At 47.6% G+C, this 26,419-nt stretch overlaps 1 protein-coding gene across 2 annotated transcripts in view; it reads right to left on the bottom strand.

Moving 5' to 3' along the window:
- Positions 1-12,371: 12,371 nt before the first annotated feature.
- Positions 12,372-26,419, bottom strand: part of LOC133362385 (E3 ubiquitin-protein ligase RNF135-like) — a 32,367-nt gene continuing 18,319 nt past the window's right edge. The window contains exons 3-7 of one of the 2 annotated variants that reach the window (XM_061581328.1): positions 19,052-19,147; positions 18,603-18,836; positions 16,299-16,321; positions 15,850-16,154; positions 12,372-12,994 (exon numbers count right to left, since the gene is read on the bottom strand). In XM_061581328.1, coding sequence (XP_061437312.1) covers positions 12,453-12,994; positions 15,850-16,154; positions 16,299-16,321; positions 18,603-18,836; positions 19,052-19,147 — 1,200 coding nt within the window. In that variant the 3' untranslated portion in view covers positions 12,372-12,452. The remainder of the gene's footprint in view (positions 12,995-15,849; positions 16,155-16,298; positions 16,322-18,602; positions 18,837-19,051; positions 19,148-26,419) is intronic. The other variant, XM_061581329.1, reaches the window with a different exon arrangement.

Genomic DNA, 26,419 nt, shown 5'->3' with positions numbered 1-26,419 from the left:
AGGTACCTGGTGTGTGTGTGTGTGTGTAGGTGTACCTGGTGTGTGTGTAGGGGTACCTGGTGTGTGTGTGTGTAGAGGTACCTGGTGTGTGTGTGTGTGTGTAGGGTACCTGGTGTGTGTGTGTGTAGAGGTACCTGGTGTGTGTGTGTGTGTAGGGTACCTGGTGTGTGTGTGTGTAGAGGTACCTGGTGTGTGTGTGTGTGTGTACGGGTACCTGGTGTGTGTGTGTGTGTGTAGAGGTACCTGGTGTGTGTGTGTGTAGAGGTACCTGGTGTGTGTGTGTGTGTAGGGGTACCTGGTGTGTGTGTGTGTGTGTAGGAGTACCTGGTGTGTGTGTGTGTGTAGAGGTACCTGGTGTGTGTGTGTGTAGGGGTACCTGGTGTTGTGTGTGTGTGTAGAGGTACCTGGTGTTGTGTGTGTGTGTGTGTAGGTGTTGTGTGTGTGTGTAGGTGTACCTGGTGTGTGTGTGTGTAGAGGTACCTGGTGTGTGTGTGTAGGTGTACCTGGTGTGTGTGTGTGTAGGGGTACCTGGTGTGTGTGTGTGTGTAGGGGTACCTGGTGTGTGTGTGTGTAGGGGTACCTGGTGTGTGTGTGTGTAGGGGTACCTGGTGTGTGTGTGTGTAGGGGTACCTGGTGTGTGTGTGTGTGTAGAGGTACCTGGTGTGTGTGTGTGTAGGGGTACCTGGTGTGTGTGTGTGTGTGTAGGTGTACCTGGTGTGTGTGTGTAGGGGTACCTGGTGTGTGTGTGTGTGTGTGTAGAGGTACCTGGTGTGTGTGTGTGTGTAGGGGTACCTGGTGTGTGTGTGTGTGTAGGGGTACCTGGTGTGTGTGTGTGTAGGGGTACCTGGTGTGTGTGTGTGTGTAGGGGTACCTGGTGTGTGTGTGTGTGTATGTGTGTGTATGTAGGGGTACCTGGTGTTGTGTGTGTGTAGTAAGCATCGCCAATGGGGAGACAAAGGCTGCCGGGCGTGGTGCTGGCCACCCGTCGCCTCGTGTGCCACAGTGCCGGTAGCCTTCATAGTTGCTACTCGCTAACAGCACTTGCCCCAACAGTCTGTTACAGGCTACACGGGGGATCTTTGTCTTTGTGTTTCAGAGTGTGTCAAGTTGCACCCGTTTTGTCGAGTGGCTATCGTTTGTGATGGTCTCTGAATACAAATTTCAAATAAAGTCAATAGCTCAGTTGGAGAGGGGGGCTCTGCCTGGTAAGGATATGGGAATGGTTTAGTTTTACCAATTGTATCGGTTGTTTTTATGGGTGCGATTTGTTTTGCCCCATGTTTTGCACTTTACACTGCTATCGTTCAGTTTTCGTTAATGTTTTTTTTTACGTTTTTTAAGTAGCAAAACTTACTGGACACGTCCTAACTCCGTCTTATAACGGTGATTCCCTTTTTTACACCCCATAGAATTTTTTCAGGAGTTTTGAAAAACAGTGTTTTGCTAGTTTGACACGTTGCATGCTTTAATAATAAAGGGGGGGGGGGGTTGTGAGTAGATCGCTTAAGTATATAAATCTGTACAAAAATCTGAAAATAGCTTTTACCCTTTTTGGAAGTAATCAAACAGGAGGTATTAAAATGTCCAAACACTAAATATACTGTAACTTTTGCAAGGATTCAAGTTACTACATTATCGACACACACTACTTGTGGTGAATATGCAAACATGGCTCTGATAATAATTATTTTATAATATACCCATTGTCTTTGAAACTGATTGGCTTACAATCAGTTTCACTACCAGTATCAGACTATAGAACGCCAAAAGGCAAAACAGTACAAAGACAATGCACTATCAGAGCATTTATAGCTCGATGTGGGCAGCTATATCATGGGATAACTTTTGTCAGTATCAAAGTATGACACTCGCAAAAAAACGGTTCCATGAAATATAGATGTGTCGTGAACAATTCTGGCAAAAAAAAATCGCCCTATGATGCTGGATGTAATTACCAGCGAAACGTCACGGGTGGTGCTCAAATTGTAAATGTTGTAGTAGTGGGTTTAGCTCGCCAACACACCGGTGGTGCTGAAGTTAGTAAATAATTGTACACGTTTTGTTTACACGACCTTCTGCATACTAGGCGAGGTAGTTAACATCTCCTAGCCACCGTGGCGTCAGGGTCGAGATCGAATCCACGACCTCCTGCATAGCAGGCGAGATAGATGATATCTCCAAAGCCACAGTGGATCAGCACCAAGCCGGTTTCCTTATCGCGGATGCTTACAGTCAGTCTGTTAAACATCACAAGCAGAATCTATATCTGCACTGCACTGCACTATAGCTATGATGTTATTTTGTCGCAGATGTCCAGTAAGGGTCATGGGGGGTAAACAAGTTACAACGACAAACGGTGCCCAAACACACGCGCGACGGAAATATAGGAAAGACAACAAATCGCAAGAAACGGACATATACAACGTATATTTATCTCACTAGGTAAAGCCCATTGAGCTTGTATAGCTCTTTTACAGACTGATCTGGCCACATATAATAGCTCAACAAATTGGCTTATCATCACGTAGAAATGTATATCAGCAAAATAATATAAATAACACTATGTAACACAATTTTTGTTTCTGGGTAGTAAGTATTATTTCGTAATTGCTTATGCTTAGAAAGTATAGAAAATGGCTATTATTCCCCACAAACTTTGCTTTTGTGACCAGGACAGTGATATTTTGGAATTTACCTATTTTCAATGAGAAAACGAATTGTCTTTTCGTTCACATAAAGTCAGAAAAAACAACATATGAATCAAAATTAACATGTATTTATACTAAAGTAATACAAAATTACTACAAAACATTTAGAATTGAGTAGTTTTTCGAAATCTACGATTATACTGTAAATCACTTTCACGAATCTGCCCAATAAATGTTGTCTCCCATCATCTTCTCGTTACACTGTCCTTGGTAGCGGCGTTTAAATTCTAGTATATCCTGGTGGAAGCGCTCGCCTTGCTTCTCCGTATACGTTCTCATGTTCTCCTTGAATTTATCAAGATGAGCATTAAAGATATGGACTTTGAGGGACATCCTACAGCCCATTGTGCCGTAGTTCTACACCAGTGTCAACCAGCTCCACATAGTTTTCGACCTTGTGATTGCCCAGGAAGCCACGAACCACTGCGACAAAGCTGTCCCAAGCCGCTTTCTCACTACTAGAGAGCATCTTGGGGAATTCATTGCACTCCAGGATCTTCTTCATCTGTGGTCCGACGAAGACACCGGCATTGACATTTGCCTCAGACAGCTTAGGGAAGAAATCTTGAAGGTACTTGAAGGCTGCCGAATCCTTATCTACAGCTCTGACAAATTGTTTGATAAGGCCCAATTTGAAGTGCAGTGGTGGGATCCGCATCTTTCGGCGGTCTACCAATGGCTCCCACTTGACGTTGTTCCTCCCCACAGAGAACTCGTTCCGCTGTGGCCAGTCCCGCCTGTGGTAGTGCGCCTTGGTATCTAAATCTTGTGCAGTAATTTTTGTATTACTTTAGTATAAATACATGTTAATTTTGATTAATGTTGTTTTTTTTCTGACTTTATGTGAACAAAAATATGCAAATTCGCCCGTTTTCTCATGGAACATAAGTAAATTTCAAAATATCACTGTCCTGGTCACAAAAGCAAAGTTTGTGGAAAATAATAGACGCACAACCAATAGTCTAACAGACAGTCCGGCAAAACAACCCCTACCTCCTCTCGTTGGTGCCAGATGGTAACGCTGTGGGCAGCGGTGCCATGGGGGGAGGGCCAATTGCGATTGTCCATTCCCCTCATGGCGTTTGTAGCCACCACAGCGGCCAAAGGGGACTCTGGACGGGTGCGAGGGGCTGGTAACTCCTCCACATTCAAATAATTTACCACTAAACGACAGAAAAAACATGTACACATACATAGACACACAGAGACACTCACAATATCTGTGCTATCGATGAGGTGCTTCTGCTGAAATCGCTTTCATCAGGTTGAACATTAAAGCACTCTGCCTCGTCTTCTTTAGCTTTGTCGATGTTTTTAGACACATGGTTGTGTGTGCATGTAAAAGTGGGGAGCGGTGGTGTAGCGGTTAGCGCGCTGCTGCGCTACGAACCTGGCAACCCGAGTTCGATTCCTGCTCAGAGCCGGACAAAGGTGTCCGGGCGTGGTGCTGGCTACCCACCCCCTCGTGTGCCAACAGTGCCGTCCGCTTGTCCCTGCAGTCTGTAAAAAGGCTATATGGGGGTTCTTTGTCTGTGTGTGTCAAAGTGCGCGTCTGTGTAAGGAAATCTTAAGAGCTCAACTTTGCTCAGGTCCAACGGCTTCGGATCGTGTATCCCTTCCTTGTTCGAAAGTTATCACAAAATACTTTCGTATTTCGTACGCACGTTAGGAGCGAAAAAAGACCACACACACGCAAAAAAACGTATGGCTGTGGGGGAACACAAACAATAGACCAAGATCCCCCGTATAGCATTTTAACAGACTGTAGGTGCAAGTGCCATTCATTGCGAGCACCTATGAAGGCCGGCACTGTGGCACACGAGGGGATAGGTTTAACAAAAAGAACGCCCGTCCGCCTTTGTCTCCCCAGTGGTGATGTTTTACGACACATTACTGATTTCGATCAGAACCTTCATTTATCCTGGAGAAAAGCTACGAAGCTTTCTTCCACAGATGTCGAGTGGGGGCTGAGTCGACCTAGGGGAGGCAGAGGAATGGTTCCGATAACACTGGTCTACATTCTTTAGACGTCGTCTGCTTCAGAGATTAAATGTGCTGTTTATTATGGATTTTGAGGTGCTGAAATCAAATATGACAATTAGAACAACTGATTGGCTACTGTTCCCAATATATTTAAGTTTTTACATTTTACGTCTACGTATATTGTGTAGATAGTTGTGTAGATAATATATCGGATGAATTTTGGCTGGAGACCAGTGTAATCGTCACTGGCGGTCGTGGCCGTAAGCGGGAATCGATCTCGGGTTGGTGGGTTTATCGCTGCACCACCACTCCACACATTCTCGGAGCATCACGCACACACACATCTACAACACCTGGCAAGCCCCAAAGATGCTCGCCTATCTAAACACTCGCCAGGCTCATACCTGTTTAGCTGATAAGATCCCACCAGATGTCAGAAACCATGTAACTTTAAAAAAACATCCACTCTTGCAAATATTTTTTTCTCTGCAATAAATTAACCTATTATCCTAATCACTACCACCCTCATCATCGTCATCGTTTTTAGATTATTTGGCTGCTATAGCTGTCCACGTGATACGCCGCTTAGTTGAGCTATCATTTGTGATAGCCAGACCGCTTCTGCAAAAAAAGAGCTGGACAGCTCAGTCGGCGTAACTTTATGACCCCCCCCCCCACCAACTGGACATCTGTCAACATAGGCTTTATAGCTCATCAGATTTCTCCAGGATAAAAAAAGATTGTGATTGTAAATCTACACCCTCCCTCCCCCGTCCCTCCCTCCCTGTAACCAATAACACTTGTGTAGTGAGCGACTTCCAACAAACAACGTGTTCTTCTTATTTATTTCTCCCACTTCAGGCACAATCACTGGGCGACAAATATTTATACACTGGGCTATGCATAGCCGACCCATCTACACAGCCCCATTGTCGGCGTCTAACTACATAGCTGACTGACTAATATAGTGACGACGATGATGGGAGCCGTGAAGAGGATCGACCATACGGCCGGACGATGAAGGGAGATGACAGCGAAGACAGCCAGGACCCTGGACCCCACGACAGCCCCAATCCTTTGGTCACGCACCCCTTATTCACTTCCCAGCGTGGCCAGACCCCGCCTCCGGCCACGCCCCATTCTAGAACCTTTGAGGAGGTTCCCGGAGCTTCCCGACCTTTAACCCAGATTCGCCCCCCTTCTAGTTAGTTCTTATATAACGCACCGATACTCGTGATCATCCCTCCTGGTCAACAGATGGCACCCTGTCATTACATCACCCCCCCCCCCCCCCATATTTAGAAGATAGCCGACCTGGCTAATACTAACAAAAGCAGAGTTCCGCAATAAAAACAGTAAAAAAACGAAAACAACAACAATGTTTTTGTTAAGACGGAACAAACCGCATGGAAAAAGGAAGACCCAAGCTACAACTCGGGAGAGGTGAGAAGAGAGAGAGAGAGGTAGAAAGAAAGAAAAATGTTCCGCCTGCATAAGGCGTGAGCGTGACCCCAAATCCCCCCTCATACACACACAGGACCATTCCTATCACCGGAATCTAAAACATTTTGACCGAGTCCTCGACGCCGGTCCATCCATGGGGGCAATTTTTGAATTCTTCACAGGGGATGTGGGCTCAAACAGAAGACCCGGAGAAGTTGGTACCCATCCCCAGCTTCAAAGGTGATGTGGGCCGGGCCGCAGCCGGCGGCTCCTGACATTCGGCGAGACTTCAAGACCCGCTCACCTTCAGGGGCTCGGAAGCTGTGGGTGGCACAACACAATCCTTCTCGAAATCAACACAGGCCCAACCACCGTGATCTCGCCAATTTCGACGCGGGCCTCCATCTGCGCTATGATACCCATACTCCCTCCGTTCGCCGTGATGCATGCATTTACCACCAGCTTAATATGCTGGTTCCTCGACGGCAACAAATAAAAATCACATCTGATATAATAGTGGTGGAAGCACCCGTGTCCACCAGGACACGTACCTCGATCCCCTGGATGGAGCCCAACACCACCCAGAAACCCGATGCGGCCGCGATCACTCGCGCGCCAACTTCCTCCACTATGTACCTGAGCTAGGCCACCCCTGTGCAGTTAGACCCTGCCACTACCAGCAATATGAGTGCGATGTGGGGTAATGACCCGTGGAACTCCAGATGCCTGAGATGGTGAAATGGGCCGGGTGTCTGGTGTGTCGCTACTCGCCTGTCGGGGTTGAGATGTGGCCGTCATTTCCGTTTCAGTTAATTTCATTTCAGTTCATTTATTAGGTATAGCCCTGTGAGCCATTCGGCTCTTGAATCGGGTGCAACCGCAACAAACAAAAACAAGAACAAGAAACATCTTAAAGTGACAACGCTCAACAGAAAAATCCAGGAAAAAACAGCAAACTCTTCCAGAAAAAGCACCGTATATCAATGCTGTGTGCAAAAATCCCAATGGGATGCAAGTTAAACAATAACAACCATAAGACAATTTAGATAACATTTTGCAGTCTATCTCTGTACAACAAACAAATATGGCTAATCCAAAACGATTTCGAAATCACCAAAATAAAACTATAAAAACAACGTAACAGTGATCATAGGAACTGTGATTTAAATTTAACAATAAACGATATACATAACATGTACGACCAAACTTTGCAGCCATAACTCCATAACAGCAGGAGTATCCGTAGGAGTATAAACATTTTTCAATGCACCTTTAAAGATCAGCAAACTATAATGAAAAACTCAAGATCATACTTTGCAGTGGTCATCCGGAACGATACCTTTGATATCAGGCCACTGACTAGCAGTGGCAGCTAGGGGTGTACAACTCCTCTAGATAAGTTTTGAGTGAAGATCTCACAGGTAGTGATCCAAGTTGCAGTTTATTGGCGATAGCATTCCAGACCCTGGGGACAGCAATAGCAAAGGCCCTTCCTCCAGTATTTGTACGGCAATAAGAAATGTGAAGCTGGTAAATGAGCGAAGACCTTAGGCCACATTTTTTCTTAGAAACAGTGAGGAGATCCAGCAGGTAGTCTGCACATTTTTTTGTAAGTACATCGTGAATAAATAAGATCTGATGCACAAGCCGTCGATCATTAAGAGAGGTTAAGTTTGACCCAATGTAGAGATCGCAGTGGTGGTTCCTATATGGGCAGTTCAATGCAAATCTTAAGGCCGAGTGATAAATTGAGTCAAGTTTCTTCCGTACAGTACTGGGAGCTGATTTATATACGATGCAAAAGTCACTTCACCACAAACATAGCAGAGGTTATCTATTTTGTTCACACAAGTACGAGGCATCTCTGCTTACTTTGGCTAAACATAAATGTGTCCCTTTGCAAAATCAAATGCTGACAAATAAGAGAGCACGACACTGAATGATTTCAAGAGCTGATATAGGGCAATTTGTTCAGCAGAGTGATGTAAGCCTAACTATTATTTGCACAATCCATTATTTCTAGGAATAACATGATGCAATTCATATAATGTATGATGCAATACCAGGTTCAGATTGCACCGTTCATTGTTTTGCTCAAAAAGCAAGTACTGTCCAAACCCAGTCATACAGTGAGGGAAAAAAGTATTTGATCCCCTGCTGATTTTGTACGTTTGCCCACTGACAAAGAAATGATCAGTCTATAATTTTAATGGTAGGTTTATTTGAACAGTGAGAGACAGAATAACAACAACTAAATCCAGAAAAACGCATGTCAAAAATGTTATAAATTGATTTGCATTTTAATGAGGGAAATAAGTATTTGACCCCCTCTCAATCAGAAAGATTTCTGGCTCCCAGGTGTCTTTTATACAGGTAACGAGCTGAGATTAGGAACACACTCTTTAAGGGAGTGCTCCTAATCTCAGCTTGTTACCTGTGTAGTGACATAAGAAGGGAGGGGCTGCTGGGGGCTCTGGGACCCTGGGTGGGCCAGGCGCTTAAGCCTCTTGGCACCAGGCGGTGGGTTCTCAGGCGGGTCAGACGCTTAAGCCTCTTGGCGTCAGGCGTTGAGTTCCCAGGCGCTTAATCCCCTTGGCGCCGCCAAAGAGGGGGGGCTGTGTGTGCTCTGTGGGATATCTGGGGGCGCACACGGCCCCACCCCTCGTTGGAGACTGGGCATAAAAGCGGAGCTCCCTGGACGATCAGGGCCAGTCGTAGCTCAAGACCCAAGACCCAAGACCAGCCATCGTCAGGACCCGGGGACGCTGCGAGAACCAGTGGTGGGACTCTGGAACTCCCGACTCTACGACCTTGTGAGGGCGAGTTCCAGAGCGTAGCCAGAGTAGAGTATCTAGACTGTGTACCCAGGTTGTGTACCTAGGCTGTAACAGATTATCAGGACTGTTGGAGTGTAGTGTGTTGGAGTGTTCGACTGTTGGAGTACTGTTGGAGTGTTGAATCGTAATAAAGAAGTTACATCTACAAGTGTCTCCGGAACCCGTAAACACCTGTATAAAAGACGCCTGTTCACAGAAGCAATCAATCAGATTCCAAACTCTCCACCATTGCCAAGACCAAAGAGCTCTCCAAGGATGTCAGGGACAAGATTGTAGACCTACACAAGGCTGGAATGGGCTACAAAACCATCGCCAAGCAGCTTGGTGAGAAGGTGACAACAGTTTGTGCGATTATTCGCAAATGGAAGAAACACAAAAGAACTGTCAATCTACCTCGGCCTGGAGCTCCCTGCAAGATCTCACCTCGTGGAGTTGCAATGATCATGAGAACGGTGAGGAATCAGCCCAGAACTACAGGGGAGGATCTTGTCAATTATCTCAAGGCAGCTGGGACCATAGTCACCAAGAAAACAGTTGGTAACACACTACGCCGTGAAGGACTGAAATCCTGCAGCGCCCGCAAGGTCCCCCCGTTCAAGAAAGCACATATACATGCCCGTCTGAAGTTTGCCAATGAACATCTGAATGATTCAGAGGACAACTGGGTGAAAGTGTTGTGATCAGATGAGACCAAAATGGAGCTCTTTGGCATCAACTCAACTCGCCGTGTTTGGAGGAGGAGGAATGCTGCCTATGACCCCAAGAACACCATCCCCACCGTCAAACATCGAGGTGAAAACATTATGCTTTGGGGGTGTTTTTCTGCTAAGGTGACAGGACAACTTCACCGCATCAAAGGGACGATGGACAGGGCCATGTACCGTCAAATCTTGGGTGAGAACCTCCTTCCCTCAGCCAAGGCATTGGAAATGGGTCGTGGATGGGTATTACAGCATGACAATGACACAAAACACACGGCCAAGGCAACAAAGGAGTGGCTCAAGAAGAAGCACATTAAGGTCCTGGAGTGGCCTAGCCAGTCTCCAGACCTTAATCCCATAGAAAATCTGTTGGAGGGAGCTGAAGGTTCGAGTTGCGAAACGTCAGCCTCGAAACTTTAATGACTTGGAGAAGATCTGCAAAGAGGAGTGGGACAAAATCCCTCCTGAAATGTTTTCAAACCTGGTGGCCAACTACAAGAAACGTCTGACCTCTGTGATTGCCAACAAGGGTTTTGCAGAGGGGTCAAATACTTATTTCCCTCATTAAAATGCAAATCAATTTATAACATTTTTGACATGCGTTTTTCTGGATTTTGTTGTTGTTATTCTGTCTCTCACTGTTCAAATAAACCTACCATAAAAATTATAGACTGATCATTTCTTTATCAGTGGGCAAACGTACAAAATCAGCAGGGGATCAAATACTTTTTTCCCTCACTGTATGGCCGGGATGGACAGCAGTAGGATACACAGCAGGAGACCTGCAATTTTTAAAATATCAAGGGTACACAGTTTAACACACAAGCAAAAAAAATACTTGTAGGCCGAGCGCGAGAAACGTCTTGCCGCACTCGTCATGCACGGCTTTTCACACGTGTGTTTGAGTTTTTGGAGATAAGCACCGCCCTCAACGTGTCATCGGAGCAAGAGATCACTATTGATCATAGCATTGGAGGTGAAGCGAAAGAGGGTGGCGCGCTCATTGACGGGCTTTAGCTTCTCGCTGCACTCGGGCGGCAGCTTAAGGGATTCCAGGTCGTTGAGCGAGCGCTGGAGAGAGCGAGAGAGTGTCACCCAGCTAGGGGTACATTGGCGGCATGATACTCTGGTTGACCTGGGGACATGTGACCGGATGATACTAGAGGGAGGGCACCGGTGGAGGGGGCCAATGGGTGGTCACATGGTCTGGAAATAACTCTCAAGAGCCTTCGGGCAACGACCCGATATAAGGGGGGGGGGGGGGAGGGCTGTGAGGGGCTCGGGGTTCTAACTGTTGGAGAGGCAGAAGATCCACGTCAGGCTTGAAGAAGCCTCCAGCCACACGGTCCGGGACCCAGCTTGTGGTCCGGACCGAGATAGTGGAACCGTGTCCGGTTCCGCCGTAGAGTGGTTAGTTGGGTAGTCGCCACCTGAGTGTTGTGTTAATAGCCTGGAGTATTTTGTGCTAAGAGTTGAATAAAACGTGTTGCTCCCAAGACTAACGTCTGCGACTCAGACTCACTACACAAGTAATGAGGTTGGCACATGACTCATTCATGGCTGGTCATATGGAAGTAGCACGCACACAAGTTCGTAAACCATTATTGGCCGGATGTCAATTCTGATATTGCCAATCGTGTGATGCCTGTCAATGGACAATAGCTAAGGCTGGGTGCCGAAGCCTCCCTTGGGTAAATATGAATTATAAGCACACTTTCAATGGTGGATTTCGCAACACGTTATCCAGATGCGAAAATATTGAAATCCATAGGGACAATGGAGGTGGCAGAAGCTCTAATGAATATATTTTCACGAACAGAAGTCCTATGGGAGCTATTGGGTGAAAGAGAGACAGTTCACTGCAGAGCTTGTGAGAAAAATAGGGCGGTTGTTGTCTATTTAACAAATATTTACACACACCCTACAACCCCTAGTTTAATGGCTTGGTGAAGAGGTTTAACGAGGAGAGCTGGGAGAGCAGCTCCTGGTCGTTGTGGAGACATTGAGGAAACGTCTCAGAAGTAGTGTGTGCAGGCAAGGACAGGCTGGCCACGTGCTGAACAGGCCGCACCACAACCTAACGAACTCCAGCAAGGCTTGGCCAAGCGCCCACCCCTCCCCTTGGTCGGTGGTGAGGATCACTTTTCCCACCCATATAGTGCCCATATACACTTGTACAAGTTGTACAATTCAAGGATATGTGACGCCCTGTGTTGCAAGAGCATCTTGTCGGGTCAGCACTACTGGAAAGTGGACCTCGGGAACACGGGGCAGAGGTGTTGGGTTGCAGCTGCCTATAGTACTACAGATTGTAAAGTACAATGCGACGTGATGCCCTCTGGTGCACATATACAGAAGTACAAGTTATACAGGATATGGTTAGGTTTGCACTGGTGACAACGCCAAACAGTCCAATTGAAGCAGGGATCACACCACACAACTGGGCCGATTCCTCACATTTTATTAAAATAATTCAAATGTCTGCACCATTGGAGTCGGAATAAGAATATGTATTTATACTAGATTAATCCGATGAGCTTTACAACTCTTTTAATAGGTAAGCACGTTACAACAATGACCAATGCAAAGTACAGGATAGGCAAACAAATCATCCAACAACTTACAAATAAAATTAAACCATCCCTATCCGACGCTCACCTCCACCTTCACCCCTCACCCTTCCCCTCCACCATCACCATTCGTCCCCTCACCCCTCCACCGTCACCACCCCTCTCCTCTAACTTCCCTTCTGTTTCTTGGATTTCTGTCGCTCTCTACCCTCAGGATTCACAGCTCAGATCCATTATCCTCATGTAATCACCCCCCACCCCCAGCGCGGGATGGAGAGGCAGAATGAATCGGTCATGAATTGCGTGCAGGGACTGCATTGAGTCTGCTCGGTAAAACTCCAGGAGCCCCTCTTCCCAGTGCAGAAGAACCCCGACTCTGCGGAGAGGCTCCCTCACCTCTACTGGGGTCTCCACTCCACCGTGACTCACTGAGAAGCGGGTGCCATCTTTCTTTAAACACCAAGACTCATCGCCCATTCCCAGGATGCATGCAGCATTGTCTCCTTTCCGTGGGATCGTCCCGTACGCGGCTCCAATCCAACACCACTGCCCCTTGTTACCAAGGTCCACCTCCCAGTAGTGCTGACCCGACGAGAAGCTCTCGCAGCACAGAACTTGTGGACAGAACTCAAACCGGAGGGGGTGATTGGGGTGGCGCTGGGGGTCGCGGGTCACCTCCACCATCCTGAGATCCGGGGAAATCTGGAGCAGGTTATGGGCTGAGTTCGTGTCAAAAGTCGGTGAACATCCATCTGGGAGACCAACATTACCACCATCAACATCACCATTACCATTGGCAGAAACATCACCATCAGCAAAATAACTATCACCATCAACAAATTTAACATCATCAACACCATCAGCACCATCAGCAACACTCTCACTCACATTCTGCAGAATGCAGGAAAACGTACAACAACTGCCATTCGCTACGACGTGGCAGTGACGTCACCACAGGGCTTGTGCCAGGCTAGGTGCACTTTGAGGCCACGTGATGTGTGAAAGTCTCGATGCTGGAAGGAGGTGACTGACCGAGATGACTGATCGAGATGACTGGCAGATTCACCACCGATGCCTCTACTTTTCCAGCTTACTGTATTTTATCCACCTGGCGTTCTGCTCATTGTTGTGAGATTCGCTCCTCTGCCCTATGCTGCTGGAGGGTGACTGTCTTCAACTACAATATAGCGTCCATCATGAGCCTCCTCCACCACTAATACCTGTCTTCAGCAAGTCCAATCAGCTCCATATCCTCCTGTACCACATCAATCCATTTCTTCTCCAGCTGCTTGGGGACTCAGTGGCTGGGCATGCAGGCTACATGACCCAACAAATACAGCCTGCTGAACGAGGTCACTGATGGGAATGTGTCCAGATCTTTCAGGGCTCTGCGAGCTCATCACACAAACCAGGCTGGTGAAACCAAGGATGGAATGTAGGCAGGCCAGCCTGAATGTTTCAAACCGGTGCAGATATTCCATTAGAGAGGGTCACATTTCTAAAACATAAAGGGAGGAAATAACTGTGGCTGAGAACACCTGGAGCTTTGTATGAAGTGCCAGACAAGGTCGCTTCCACACAACAGCATTACGCACCTAAAAAAAAGATAATGCCGCTCAGCTGATTTGGATTGAGACCTCTGCTCCCAAAACTTGTTGGTAATTACAAGCCCATGAACTGAACAGAAGTCTAGCAGCCTCTTGACATTTTTATTGATCTGATCTGGCCTTAAATGTTGTACCTACATTGTGCGTACATCACCACTCGGGAATTAGTCACCCAATGGGATGACTCTTTCCCGAGGGGCCACTTCAGCCAGCACCTGAAGCAGGAGGTCATAGAAGGCATCTGACTCATCAGTCTTGCCTGTGTAGTGATGTAAAATGGATCACTAAGGCACGTAGCGCTAAGTGCTGTAAAACAAGGAAATATGGGTGCAGAGTCTAGCACACCGTGCAATACCATACAGTGGGTCACTAGGGGTGTGGTACCGGGTGTGAGCAGAAAGAGGCAAATGAGTCCTACCGACAGAATAGGGAATAGCAGCCACTCCGCCAGCGCAGCGAGTAATTGCCACATACTTGGTCATGGGGGAGCGTGGTGAGGGCTGCTGGTGGAGGGGGGCATGTGAGGACGAGTCACCCTGGCATCGGGTGAAGGACGTGATGGGCCGGGGTGAGGAGTGGGGGGGAAAGGTGACTGAGAGGACATGGGAAGTGTAGCCCTTCTGGAAAGTTTCTGAAGGGGGCGTGGTTAAGGCCGGAGCCGGGCAGGTGGCACGTGCAAGGTCGTCTGGAACCTTCGAGAATGTTCCAGAGGGGGGCACGGCCAAGGGTGGAGCCAGGTCGCACCAAGCAGGGTTAAAAGGGGAGCCCTGATTGCATATCGGGGCTGTCTGCAGGTGAAGTGGAACCCAAGTGCTACGTCTTCGTCTTCATCTCCGTCTCTGACATCGTGGGTCAGACAGCACGTTGGCTGCTCTGACCCGGTTCTAGTTATCCCGTGTGTGCAAGAGATAGGCGTGTTATAGTCCCGTATGTAACGAGTGTAAGAGTCAGGTGTACTGTAGTCCCGTGTGTAACTGTTATGTAATGTAGAATAAACTTTGTTGCCTCCGGAATAGTGGTTCCGAAGTAACTCACTATACCTGCATCCCTCCACTGATGTTCATCTTCTGTGGGGGTGTAAGCCACCACCGCCACCATTTCTCACCTTCAGTTGATGCGGAGGTGTACACACAGTAAGCCTAGGACTCACAGCTTCCACACAATGCCTCCACGCTCCCACACCCCGTTCATTCTTTTGTTCAGTAGGAACGCCCCTCCCTGTTGTTCGGCAGTTTCCACCCCCGAGTGAAGGACTGTCCACCCCTCATGGTGACTGGAGCCAGAAGCAGTCCACTCGGCCTTCTGTATTATGCAGAGGTGCGATACCGGTCCGGTTCCTGAAAGAGGAATGGCAGCCTCTTCTCTGTAGTGAGCATTCGGACATTCCATGGGGCCACTCCATGTTTCTTGCTGTCTGGAGGGTGTGGGTTTAGTCTCCTGGTTCACACAATTGAGGTTTGGCCAGGAGGTATGGCCAGGAGCCTCCATCTATAACTTAGCTTAATCTCTGTTATTTGTGGTTTTGTGGTGATTTGGAGGGGTCACCTGGCCCTCTGGCCCATCCAGAGCCCTCGGTGGGCATCTGTGGTGGCTGCGAGTGTCATGAGGGGAACAGCCAATTGTGATCGGCCTCCCATCAATGGCATTGCCCTCAGTCACCACAGCATTACCGACCAGCACTATTAAGGAGGTAGGGGGTTGTTTTTGCCAGTCGCCACCACCATCACCACTTCCACCATAACCATCATCAAAGTGTGAGGCAGAGTGTGTCATTGAGTAAGTGGAGTTTGTGTTTTCTCTCCTGTTTTACAGTGTGAGTTAGTGTGAGAGCATGAGTGAATGCAATTGAGTGACTATGGGGAGTTTGTATGTTCTTCCATCAACAACAACACAGCATCATCATCATCGATGAAAGCAGCTACAATCTTAACCACAGCAACAGTGCTATCCGCAACAGCTTCCCACTGTACCTCAACCTCGCTGCATGAAGCGTGACTCACATCTACTGATGAGTTCCGCTCTGTCGAGGCCGCGCCGAGCAACTGCAGGTAGTCCAGAAGCTCTGACTGATTCGACTCCCCATGGAGCTGACCTCCGCCGCACCGTGGGCACAAGAACAGCTGCTGGAGCCCCGATTCCTCCTCTAGGAGTCGTGGGTTTGGGTTGCGGTGCATCCGGAAGTGTGGAGGTTCTGAACGAGAGCAGGCGCTCGTCTATCTGCTCCTGCAGAGCAGCCGTTGTCTCAAACTCCAGCAACGCGCTGGGCCCAGTTGGCTCCATCTGCTCGCATTCCAGACTTGTGAAGCTATGCGAGGTGGAGGCGTAGTGGAGAAATCAGAGAGAGACTCAGAACAGGGGAAATGGCAGCCTAGAGAACCATGCATGGGTCCTTCATGAGCATCGATGGAATTTGTGAGAGCTGAACGTGAGTGCGATGGGGCATCCCTACCTTGCCCAGTGTAGAGTGCAGCCCTAAAACACGACAACATACAGACAAAATGCAGCAGAGTCAATGCACAATACAAAGTGTCAGTGTGAGTGGTAGCAAATTCCCTTTAAACACTGAGTACTGAGTGTGTGGGGCTGTTAGAGGCAACTAGCATCAAGAAGTGAACACACCTACAGCAAACAACAAGTGTCATACTCTATGGTTCTTTCTTTTTGGGTGGCGACCGAAACGTCCTGATCTATTATTTTTTCTACTATGTGACTTTACCGAAAGAACCAAAGAGTATGGATTCCTGCAGTCACGAAAGCTTCAAATCAAGATTGAACAACTGTTCTTCGCCACTAAGTGGTGGTGATGTCCCCACAGCACTTGTACCAGGCCAGTTGCACTTTGAGGCCACGTGAAGTGTCGATGGCTCCTTGGCAGGAGGTCACTGGATGGACCCAGGTGCCATGGGTTGCCTCACTGAGATGACTCGCAGATGCACCATCTGTGGTGCCTAATGTACCAACTTGCTGCATTGTATCTGCCCGCCGCTCCGCTCGTTGTTGTTAGCGTCGTTTTATTGAATGCCAACTGCCTCCTACTCCTCAGTTGCATCCTTCACAAACCTCCTCAATAGAGGCTGATACTAACGCCACTGGTACCAATCATCAGCAAGACCACTCAGCTCCACTTCCTTCTGTACCACGTCAATTAATCTATTTTCTAGGCGATGACACCCATTTACCCCGCTCTATCTGGCCAAATTGAAGCTGCTTGGCCAAGAAGTAGCTGGGTATGCAGGCTACACGACCCAGCCAATGCAGCCTCGTCTGCCGGAGGAACTCCGTATCTAATTTTTTTTTAGATGTTCAAGCTCCTCACACAATCCAGCCTCGTTAAACCAAGGAGGGATTGTAGGCACGCCAGTTTAAATGTTTCACAAGCATAGTGAAGGAACCACATACATTTGGCGGACAAGACTTTGAGCTTCATATTGAGCAATAGGTCAGATAGCTTCCACACAGCGTCACACAGCTGATGAAAAGAAAATGCCAACTCGACTGATTCAGTAAGACCTCCACTGCCAAAAGGGATCTGGTCATAAGGACACTGTCCAGGTACAGAAATGTCACCACTCTCTGCCCAACTGCTCCATCGATCATGAGGAATGAAGGGAGGAGAGTATTTGATGACAAAAAAAATATGCAGGCAGGTTAATAATTATTGTGGGGCCGATCTCTAAGTGACACACTCCAGGTGCAGCAGCAGACTCTTCAAATTATCAGAGTGAGCAACAATTGCCAGGAAAATCAGCATGCATAAACATGGTTCACCATAAAGGAGTCTTCCCTTGACCGCTCATGGGCACTGATTATCTTATTGTATCCGTACCAGATGGAAATACCCTCTAGTTCAGCCATGGAAAGCTTCTCGAACTATGTGGTTGAAAAATATGTAAATTAATGTAGATCACTTCAGTATAAATGTGTCAACCCTCCACCACCAGATACAGCCAATTAGTAAGGGATTTGTCACGTATACAACGCGCCAAATAGTTACTACTTTAGCCCACTGGTGTGTTGGGAGAGTAAATCAACAACATTTATACCATTTTATTACGACGTTTCGCGTGTAATTACACCCAGAATCATCGGGCGATTTGCCACTATTCTGGCCACTATTCTGGTAAATCGCCCGATGCTGGATGTAATTATCAGTGAAACGTCGTACTTAAATTATAAATGTTGTGAATTTACTCTCCTACACACCGGTGCACTGAAGTAGTAACAATTTGGCCCTTTGTTTACATGACAAATCCCTTACTAATTGGCTGTATCGGGTGGTGGAGGATTGACCCATTTATACTTACGCGATCTAATCCAAGAACCTTTATTATGAATAATATTGGTTGTGAAAGCCTACGTATTAAACCGAATGTAGAGGCTAGATAACATCGTTGTGACTCGACCACGCAACTTTATCTGGGCCTGCCCACCACCATGAAGGTCCATAAGGAATCAGAATCAGAATATTTATTTATTTATACTAGCGGAATCCATTGCGCTAGAACGCTCTTTTTCACAGATGTTTAGGAAGGGCACGGGGTCCAAAAATGATTGGCCACTGTGACAGCTGCAAGTGCCATGAGGGTATCAGCTGATTGGTATCGGCCTTCCCTCCAATTGTTGGGGTGCATAGCGAGGGTCTACAACGTTACCGACCAGCAGCCACCAAAGAGGACAGGGATTGTGTATTGCCAGACGCAGCAGACAGAGCACACTGGGCCATAGCCATGCCACGTCACGCACATGGCAGCACCTCGAGAAACTCCACGGGGTCTTCGGTCTCCTCCAAGCTGCGGATTCTGCTCAGTGCCTCCCTCAGGTTGCCCAGAGTTGCCCGGCTCTTTTCAATCTCCTGCCGGATCCCCGAGAGCTTGAGGTCGCGCTCCTTGTCCACGGCCCTCAGCGCCGAGGCCTTGTCCTCAGAGAGGAGGTGCAGGAGCTTGTCATAGCTGCTGCTCAGCCTCCACTTGATCTGCTCTGCTGCTGCCTGCGGTGGCAGCAGTGGAACATCACAGTCGCTCTCAACTCCTCGAGAGTCATTACACGATTTGTGGAGACTCTGTGTCCTGGCTTTATACCAGAGACTACAGGTGACATATATTGTTGAGTCTTTCTGCTGCAATTATGTATCGGATTACAGTCTTTATTGACAACGGGTTATCTGTCCGAGTGTGACCATGAGATGATACAGTGATCCCTCACCTCCACAGTCTTGGTTGAGTCCACGAGGCCGTTCACCAAGGAGATCTCCGACCCCTCTCTCTTGCTCAGTCGCAGCTTCATCGAGCTCAGCTCCTCCTGCATGGAGTGCGACTCGCAATGAACATGGGGACAGCTCCTGCTCCGTAGATGCCTGGATTATTCGAACTCACTACCCCCCCCCCCCATGATCCAACTTCAACCAATCAGATATTAATCACTCAATGTCAACATAATAGATGTGCCTCGGAATCTCGGAGGCAAGACACACTGACTGCACCATTGAGGACCTGATTCGGGGAAAAGTTTCAGGCGTCCATGAATAAACTGGCGCTTGAAGTGGAGGAAGTTGATGGTTTTCAATGCAGTCACCAAAGAATGACTGCACTAAAAAGCACCTTCATAAAAATTTGGGGTTTCACTTCGTTCAGATATAAGATGATGCTTTACTGACTATGGTGAATGTTTCTCTGTCGCTGGGCATGTGGGAAAGTGTGCCCTTAGTGAACAAAAAATAAAAATAGGTTTTAACCTTTCTGGCAATATAATAGGAGTTGTGTTAAGATGTTCAAACACAGCAGATGTTCAAACACAGCAAATGTTCAAACACATCTTAACACCTGTTTCAACGCCACAAAAGGTAAAATCTATTCTTACTTTATTCATCATTTTGTATACTAACTAAAAAGTCCCGTATATATTCCCCCTCGTATTAAGATTTTAACCAAGGGAGACACACTTGCACACACGTGGTTTCTGTGACGCTTTCCAACGTGTGTTTGCCCTCGGAAGCATTTGCTGTTGCATAGGGGAGGGGAGTAGAGATTGGTGATGGGGGTAGGGGGGTCGCCAACTGCAGCTGCAACCAATGATTACATTCTCGCTTGGGACTTTCGCCAACAGCGATCCGAGACCAGGCCACTGTGGGCTTGAGTAAGGTTCTATGTGCATACCCACCACGGCAGTGGAGGAGAAATGGCTGGCGAATTTTCAGATTACAAGTCGATGGTCAGTGGGGCAGATGAGAGTCAATGTCATGGCCCCACATCACTGTTACGTAATGATGTCGTCTAACAGATGTTTTTGATTGGACCTGGCATACATCCATGATGTGTGAATGTTCCAATGTCAGAACAGCGTTTTGGTGCTCACAAGCCCATGGGCTGCATATTTGTCTAACAGCCTCCTACCGTTGTTATTGAGCTGATCTGGCCCAGCCCAGGTGCCTACGTCATGACCCAACTCGGCATTAAAGTCACCCAACAGGATAATGCTATCCCGAGTGGCCACTTTAGCCAACAACAGGGAGAGGAGGTCCGAGAAAGGGATCTTACTCATCAGCCTTGGTTGCATCCCTCCACTGATGTACATCTTCTATGGGTATGTAAGACATCACAAACACAATTCCGTGTCTTATTCATGGGAAGGCAAGCCCACAATAGCCTAGGACGTCAGACTTCGCCTTCCACACTGCCTTGCCCCTTCATTTTTTCCTTAAAGTGCCACTCCCTGTTGTTTGACAGTTTCCTGCCGAATTGAGGACCGTCCACCCCTCATGGCGACAAGTCCACTGGACCTTCTGGATAGCATAGAGGTCCAGGTAGTACTAGTCCAGCTCCAAACAGGGAATGTAAGCCCCTCCTCCACAGTGAGCATTTGGACATTCCACGTGGCCACTCGCAGTAGTGTCCTGCTCACAGGTCATTGGTATAAATTAGTGTCAGGTGGAGATACCAGCCCCTCATACACTCTGCTCTCGATATAAACAGACTTTTGTGGAACGTGCTGTTAGCGAGCACCTATGAAGGCTGACACTGCACACGAGAAGGTGGATGGCCAACACTACGCCCGGCTGCCTTTGTCTCCCTAGTGGCGATATTTACACACACATACCCCCTACTCACACTCACCTCTGCCTCAACAGACTCACCCCGATTCACACTCCCTTCAGCCACACCACCCTCTACTCACCCCTACACACATCAACCTCAGCGTTCACCTTCAAATGACGTCTCATACAATGCACTACAGACCACAAAATGCCCTACACACCACACTTATATGCACGAAATTACAGCACAGACTACAAAATTGATCATACACTACACGATTCTTTATGCCACACTACACTTCACCTTAATACATTCCACTGTACATTACAGTACAGGTGTGTTCTCGCTTATGCGTTCCGCGAAAATTGCTCAATAAGTGAAAACTCGTGAAAGGATCGACGTGGGCTCAAAATGTTCATACTCTTGAAAGACTTTTGGTTAATGTGAGAAATACAAATTATATTAGAATAAAGGAATGAAACATCAAATTTAAAACACTTTCCCACACATGAAGAACACCAGTGCTTGCAGGTGCCTTGCATTTAATGTTGTTTGAAGGGTAGATGATGATCGTGGGTGGAGGGTTCAGCAGATTCCATGCAAGACCGCTGATTCAAATATCACTCGCCATTGATGTTAGACGTGGCTTGGAATAGAACCAGGGTTGCTGGGTTCATAGTCACAATGGAGGGATGCGAGATGGAGCGCCATTGCCCTACCCACCCACCCATTCCAGTGCCACCATGAGACCGCCTCCCCCACACGACTAAACACGCGGGCACGCAGCACAGCTGGTAAACAAACAGCTGAAGGTTCACCGTGCACTCCCTTCCAGGCTACACAGTATACTGCTGTATATGCTACACTATACATGACTCTATACACTACACTACTATATACTACCCTATACACTATATGCTACACTATACATTACTAAGCAAACATTTTGCTCGTTTTAATAACAACTGGGGTCTGAATTCAAATGATCTCGTTAGGGTGAATCCTGCGTATAAAGAACGTCCCATTAAGCGAGAGACACGCCTGTAGTGTACAGTGCTCGGCGTAATATAAAACATCCACGTATAAACGTGTAAAGACCAAAACACAACAGACTACTTGTTGATGCGTACACTGAGCGTACATACATGGGCAGTCAGGAAGCAGCACAAGGCATCCGATTGGTGCCCCTAATCTGGGAGAGACCACGTTGGCTGGATGGTGAAAGGGGAAGTACAGAGGGGCCTGGAAAGGGATTGGCTGGATACAGAGAATTGAAATTATTTGAGGAAAGATAAAAACGCAAATGGTGAGAAAATGAAGGCTGACTGACAGTAGAATGGTTGAAAACCATTGGGAGGATGGGATTGGCTGAGGGAGATAGGGTGAGGAAACATTCGAGAAAGGAGGCTCGAGGAATATAAAAATGGATAGCACAAAAGGAAGGGATGCTTGGAGAAAACACGAAGTTCATACCTGAAGAACCGAAGCTCATGCTTGAAGACCAATAAAAGCTCCTAACAACTTTACGAATATGTCATAATTACAACTTGTGTCAGAAGTGGGGTCACTTGAAGATGTCCCACCTCAGCCGATGGTAGGAGGCGACTGGGGAGCCTTCACCAGGCGGTTCGAGGCTACTTTCCAGGCATTAAACTAGACGGAAGAGGATGCAATAAAGACACCACCCATGGCCTTAAACGACGAAGCACTCACCATCTTCAATGCCATATCGCATAGCAAAGGGCTACGCTGCAAGCAACCTGCCGCGAGATGGCTGAAGTCTTTGACCCGCCATCCAACGCAAAAAGGAAATTCCAACATCGCAAGCGAGAGGAAGCAAAGTCTCCCCTCACCTACCATAGCACTCTGATGGTACTTGGGCAGGCGGCTTACCCTCGGCTGGATGAAGCGGTGCTAGATTCGTTGGTGATGGAGAGGATGCTGGCCCTGGTTTAGGAGATGGGCGTTGCTCTGCCCATAACGCAGGAGGAAGCACATACCTCCTTGTAGGTAGCCCGGTGTCTACGGGCACAATAATTGAACTGGCGGACCCGAGTGGTGGCGCGAGTAGAAGAGGTCCTGGGGAGTGGCGCCTGCACATCTACCACCAGCAGGATCCCACCCATCGCGACTGCAGTTTGGGGGAGGGGAGGGTGCATAGAAGAAATAGCAGTGGTGGTCCACGGGTGGACAGGGCCCAGCAGAATGGCTCTGCAGCGACCTCGAGGGTGGGGGCCAAGAGTGGCTCCACGGCGGAGCTCACCCATCACCTGCCATTTCTGCAGCTGTCAAGGACACATTGCACACAGATAAAGGAGCGGCCCACTGCCATCAGCGCCAAGAGCATCCACCTCATCATTGGCTGCCACGGCTCAACAACATCAGACATGTCGCGACACCTTAGGCACCCGGCTAGATAATTAATCTCATGCACCTAGGAACTCCTTGCCTCTCACCACCTCCATCGCCATCCAGTATATACCATCTAAATTGGTGAGCGTCGGGGATAACGGGGTCGTGAAATTCCCGAGAGAGGGTCGGGACTCGCTTATCTATCAGTGGCCCGAGTCGGGCAAAGAGTGAAAGAAGTTGGCTTGGCTGGTCGTAGCGGCAGCCCCCAGGGATCTCGGTCGTGGTGAGCTCAGTGGGAAGAGTAGAGGTACGAATTTTAATGGATACTGGGGCGTCGGCCACTATTATTTCCAAATTGATATTCGACTTGTTACTGTCCTATCGCTTGACGCCTGTCACCAGCACATATGTGGCAGCAAATGGTGATAAATTTGGGATTGAAGGGCAAATCGATGTGCAGGTGTGAATTGGGGAGCTTACATTTTTGGGACTTATACTGGTGAAATAAGACCCTGGCCCTTTTCTTTATCCACAAGGTAAGGTCTTTATTTCACAGCATGGGTCCACACCTTCATCCTCGCCTTCTCCCGCAAGACCCCAAACTCCACCTCCTGCTCCCTCTTTTAAGCTCTTTCTGGCCCTGCCCCTTGTTGCACTGTCTCCACCAATCATCTCTTACCCTCACCTGGCCTAACCATTCCACCTGACACTCACCCAACCCTATATCTCTTTTCCATTTTGCATACACCATGCTCTAACCAATCAGAGCATGGAGTGTTTGCTCCCGCCTTCTTCATTACTCTGTCCCAGGGATCATGTGAGACAATCACGACATTACCCCCACCTGTGGGGAATAAACGAGCCGTCCTCGGCTATGTCCACCCATCCCTGTGTAAGGGTTAGGCCTGGCGGCCTACCCTATGTCTGTGTGTGGTGTAGTCTTCCAGAAGTCTTAACTTCACAGGACAGGCCAAGTTTAAAAGTAGCAGAGCCACTGACAACCGACTTTGTCGGTGACGCCACACACCAATCTGACTGGAAGGCAACAGAGCATTCAAATCAGACTGGTGCAAAGGGAAGAGGCGGGAAGATAAAAATAATTAACAAGGGACGGTTGATAACCGTTGGAAAAGGTGATTGGAGGAAAAGAGGATATATAAGGGACCCGAGTGAGAGAGTGCGGGGCGAATTTCTGTAGTGAAGCTTCTATAAGTACGGTCTCTATGTGTTTGCACATTACACTGGTCTACAGACAAAATGCTTCTGAAATAAATGCAGTCCAACTTGACTAATTCTGGGTCACTGAGAATGAAAATGATGTTTAAAATTGTTTATTGGCTCTAGTGTTCACGATATGCTACTGGGTCAGTATCGACGACCCTTGACTTGGGAATGGCGGAGGATAAGTGAGTTATAAAGGGAAGGGATCTCAATTATAACCAGAAATCATTAAAATACATCTTTGACCGGATCTATGAATACATCTACAGTGGGGGGAAAAAAGTATTTGATCCCCTGCTGATTTTGTACGTTTGCCCACTAACAAAGAAATGATCAGTCTATAATTTTAATGGTATGTTTATTTGAACAGTGAGAGACAGAATAACAACAAAAAAATCCAGAAAAATGCATGTCAAAATGTTATAAATTGATTTGCATTTTAATGAGGGAAATAAGTATATGACCCCTCTGCAAAACATGACTTAGTACTTGGTGCCAAAACCCTTGTTGGCAATCACAGAGGTCAGGCGTTTCTTGTAGTTGGCCACCAGGTTTGCACACATCTCAGGAGGGATTTTGTCCCACTCCTCTTTGCAGATCTTCTCCAAGTCATTAAGGTTTCGAGGCTGACGTTTGGCAACTCGAACCTTCAGGTACCTCCACAGATTTTCTATGGGATTAAGGTCTGGAGACTAGCTAGGCCACTCCAGGACCTTAATGTGCTTCATCTTGAGCCACTCCTTTGTTGCCTTGGCCGTGTGTTTTGGATCATTGTCATGCTGGAATACCCATCCACGACCCATTTTCAATGCCCTGGCTGAGGGAAGGAGGTTCTCACCCAAGATTTGACGGTACATGGCCCCGTCCATCATCCCTTTGATGCGGTGAAGTTGTCCTGTCCCCTTAGCAGAAAAACACCCCCAAAGCATAATGTTTCCACCTCCATGTTTGATGGTGGGGATGGTGTTCTTGGGGTCATAGGCAGCATTCCTCCTCCTCCAAACATGGCGATTTGAGTTGATGCCAAAGAGCTCCATTTTGGTCTCATCTGATCACAACACTTTCACCCAGTTTTCCTCTGAATCATTCAGATGTTCATTGGCAAACTTGAGACGGGCATGTATATATGCTTTTTTGAGCAGGGGGACCTTGCAGGCGCTGCAGGATTTAAGTCCTTCACGGCGTAGTGTGTTACCAACTGTTTTCTTGGTGACTATGGTCCCAGCTGCCTTGAGATCATTGACAAGATCCTCCCGTGTAGTTCTGGGCTGATTCCTCACCGTTTGCATGATCATTGCAACTCCGCGATGTGAGATCTTGCATGGAGCCCCAGGCCGAGGGAGATTGACAGTTATTTTGTGTTTCTTCCATTTGCGAATAATCGCACCAACTGTTGTCACCTTCTCGCCAAGCTGCTTGGCGATGGTCTGGTAGCCCATTCCAGCCTTGTGAAGGTCTACAATCCTGTCCCTGACATCCTTGAAGAGCTCTTTGGTCTTGGCCATGGTGGAGAGTTTGGAATCTGATTGATTAATTTCTTCTGTGAACAGGTGTCTTTTATACAGGTAACAAGCTGAGATTAGGAGCACTCCCTTTAAGAGTGTGCTCCTTACCTGTATAAAAGACACCTGGGAGCCAGCAATCTTTCTGATTGAGAGGGGGTCAAATACTTATTTCCCTCATTAAAATGCAACTCAATTTAAAACATTTTTGACATGCGTTTTTCTGGATTTAGTTGTTGTTATTCTGTCTCTCACTGTTCAAATAAACCTACCATTAAAATTATAGACTGATCATTTCTTTGTCAGTGGGCAAACGTACAAAATCAGCAGGGGATCAAATACTTTTTTTCCCTCACTGTATGACTGGGTTTGGACAGTACTTGCTTTTTGAGCAAAACAATGAACGGTGCAATCTGAACCTGGTATTGCATTATACATTATATGAATTGCATCATGTTATTCCT

Source organism: Lethenteron reissneri, unplaced genomic scaffold (genome assembly GCF_015708825.2).
Source record: "Lethenteron reissneri isolate LAM-NWPU_2019-01 unplaced genomic scaffold, ASM1570882v1 scaffold_146, whole genome shotgun sequence".
Taxonomy (NCBI): domain Eukaryota; kingdom Metazoa; phylum Chordata; class Hyperoartia; order Petromyzontiformes; family Petromyzontidae; genus Lethenteron; species Lethenteron reissneri.
The sequence above is the reverse complement of the archived record's forward strand: the minus strand, read 5'-3'. Positions and strand labels throughout refer to the sequence as shown.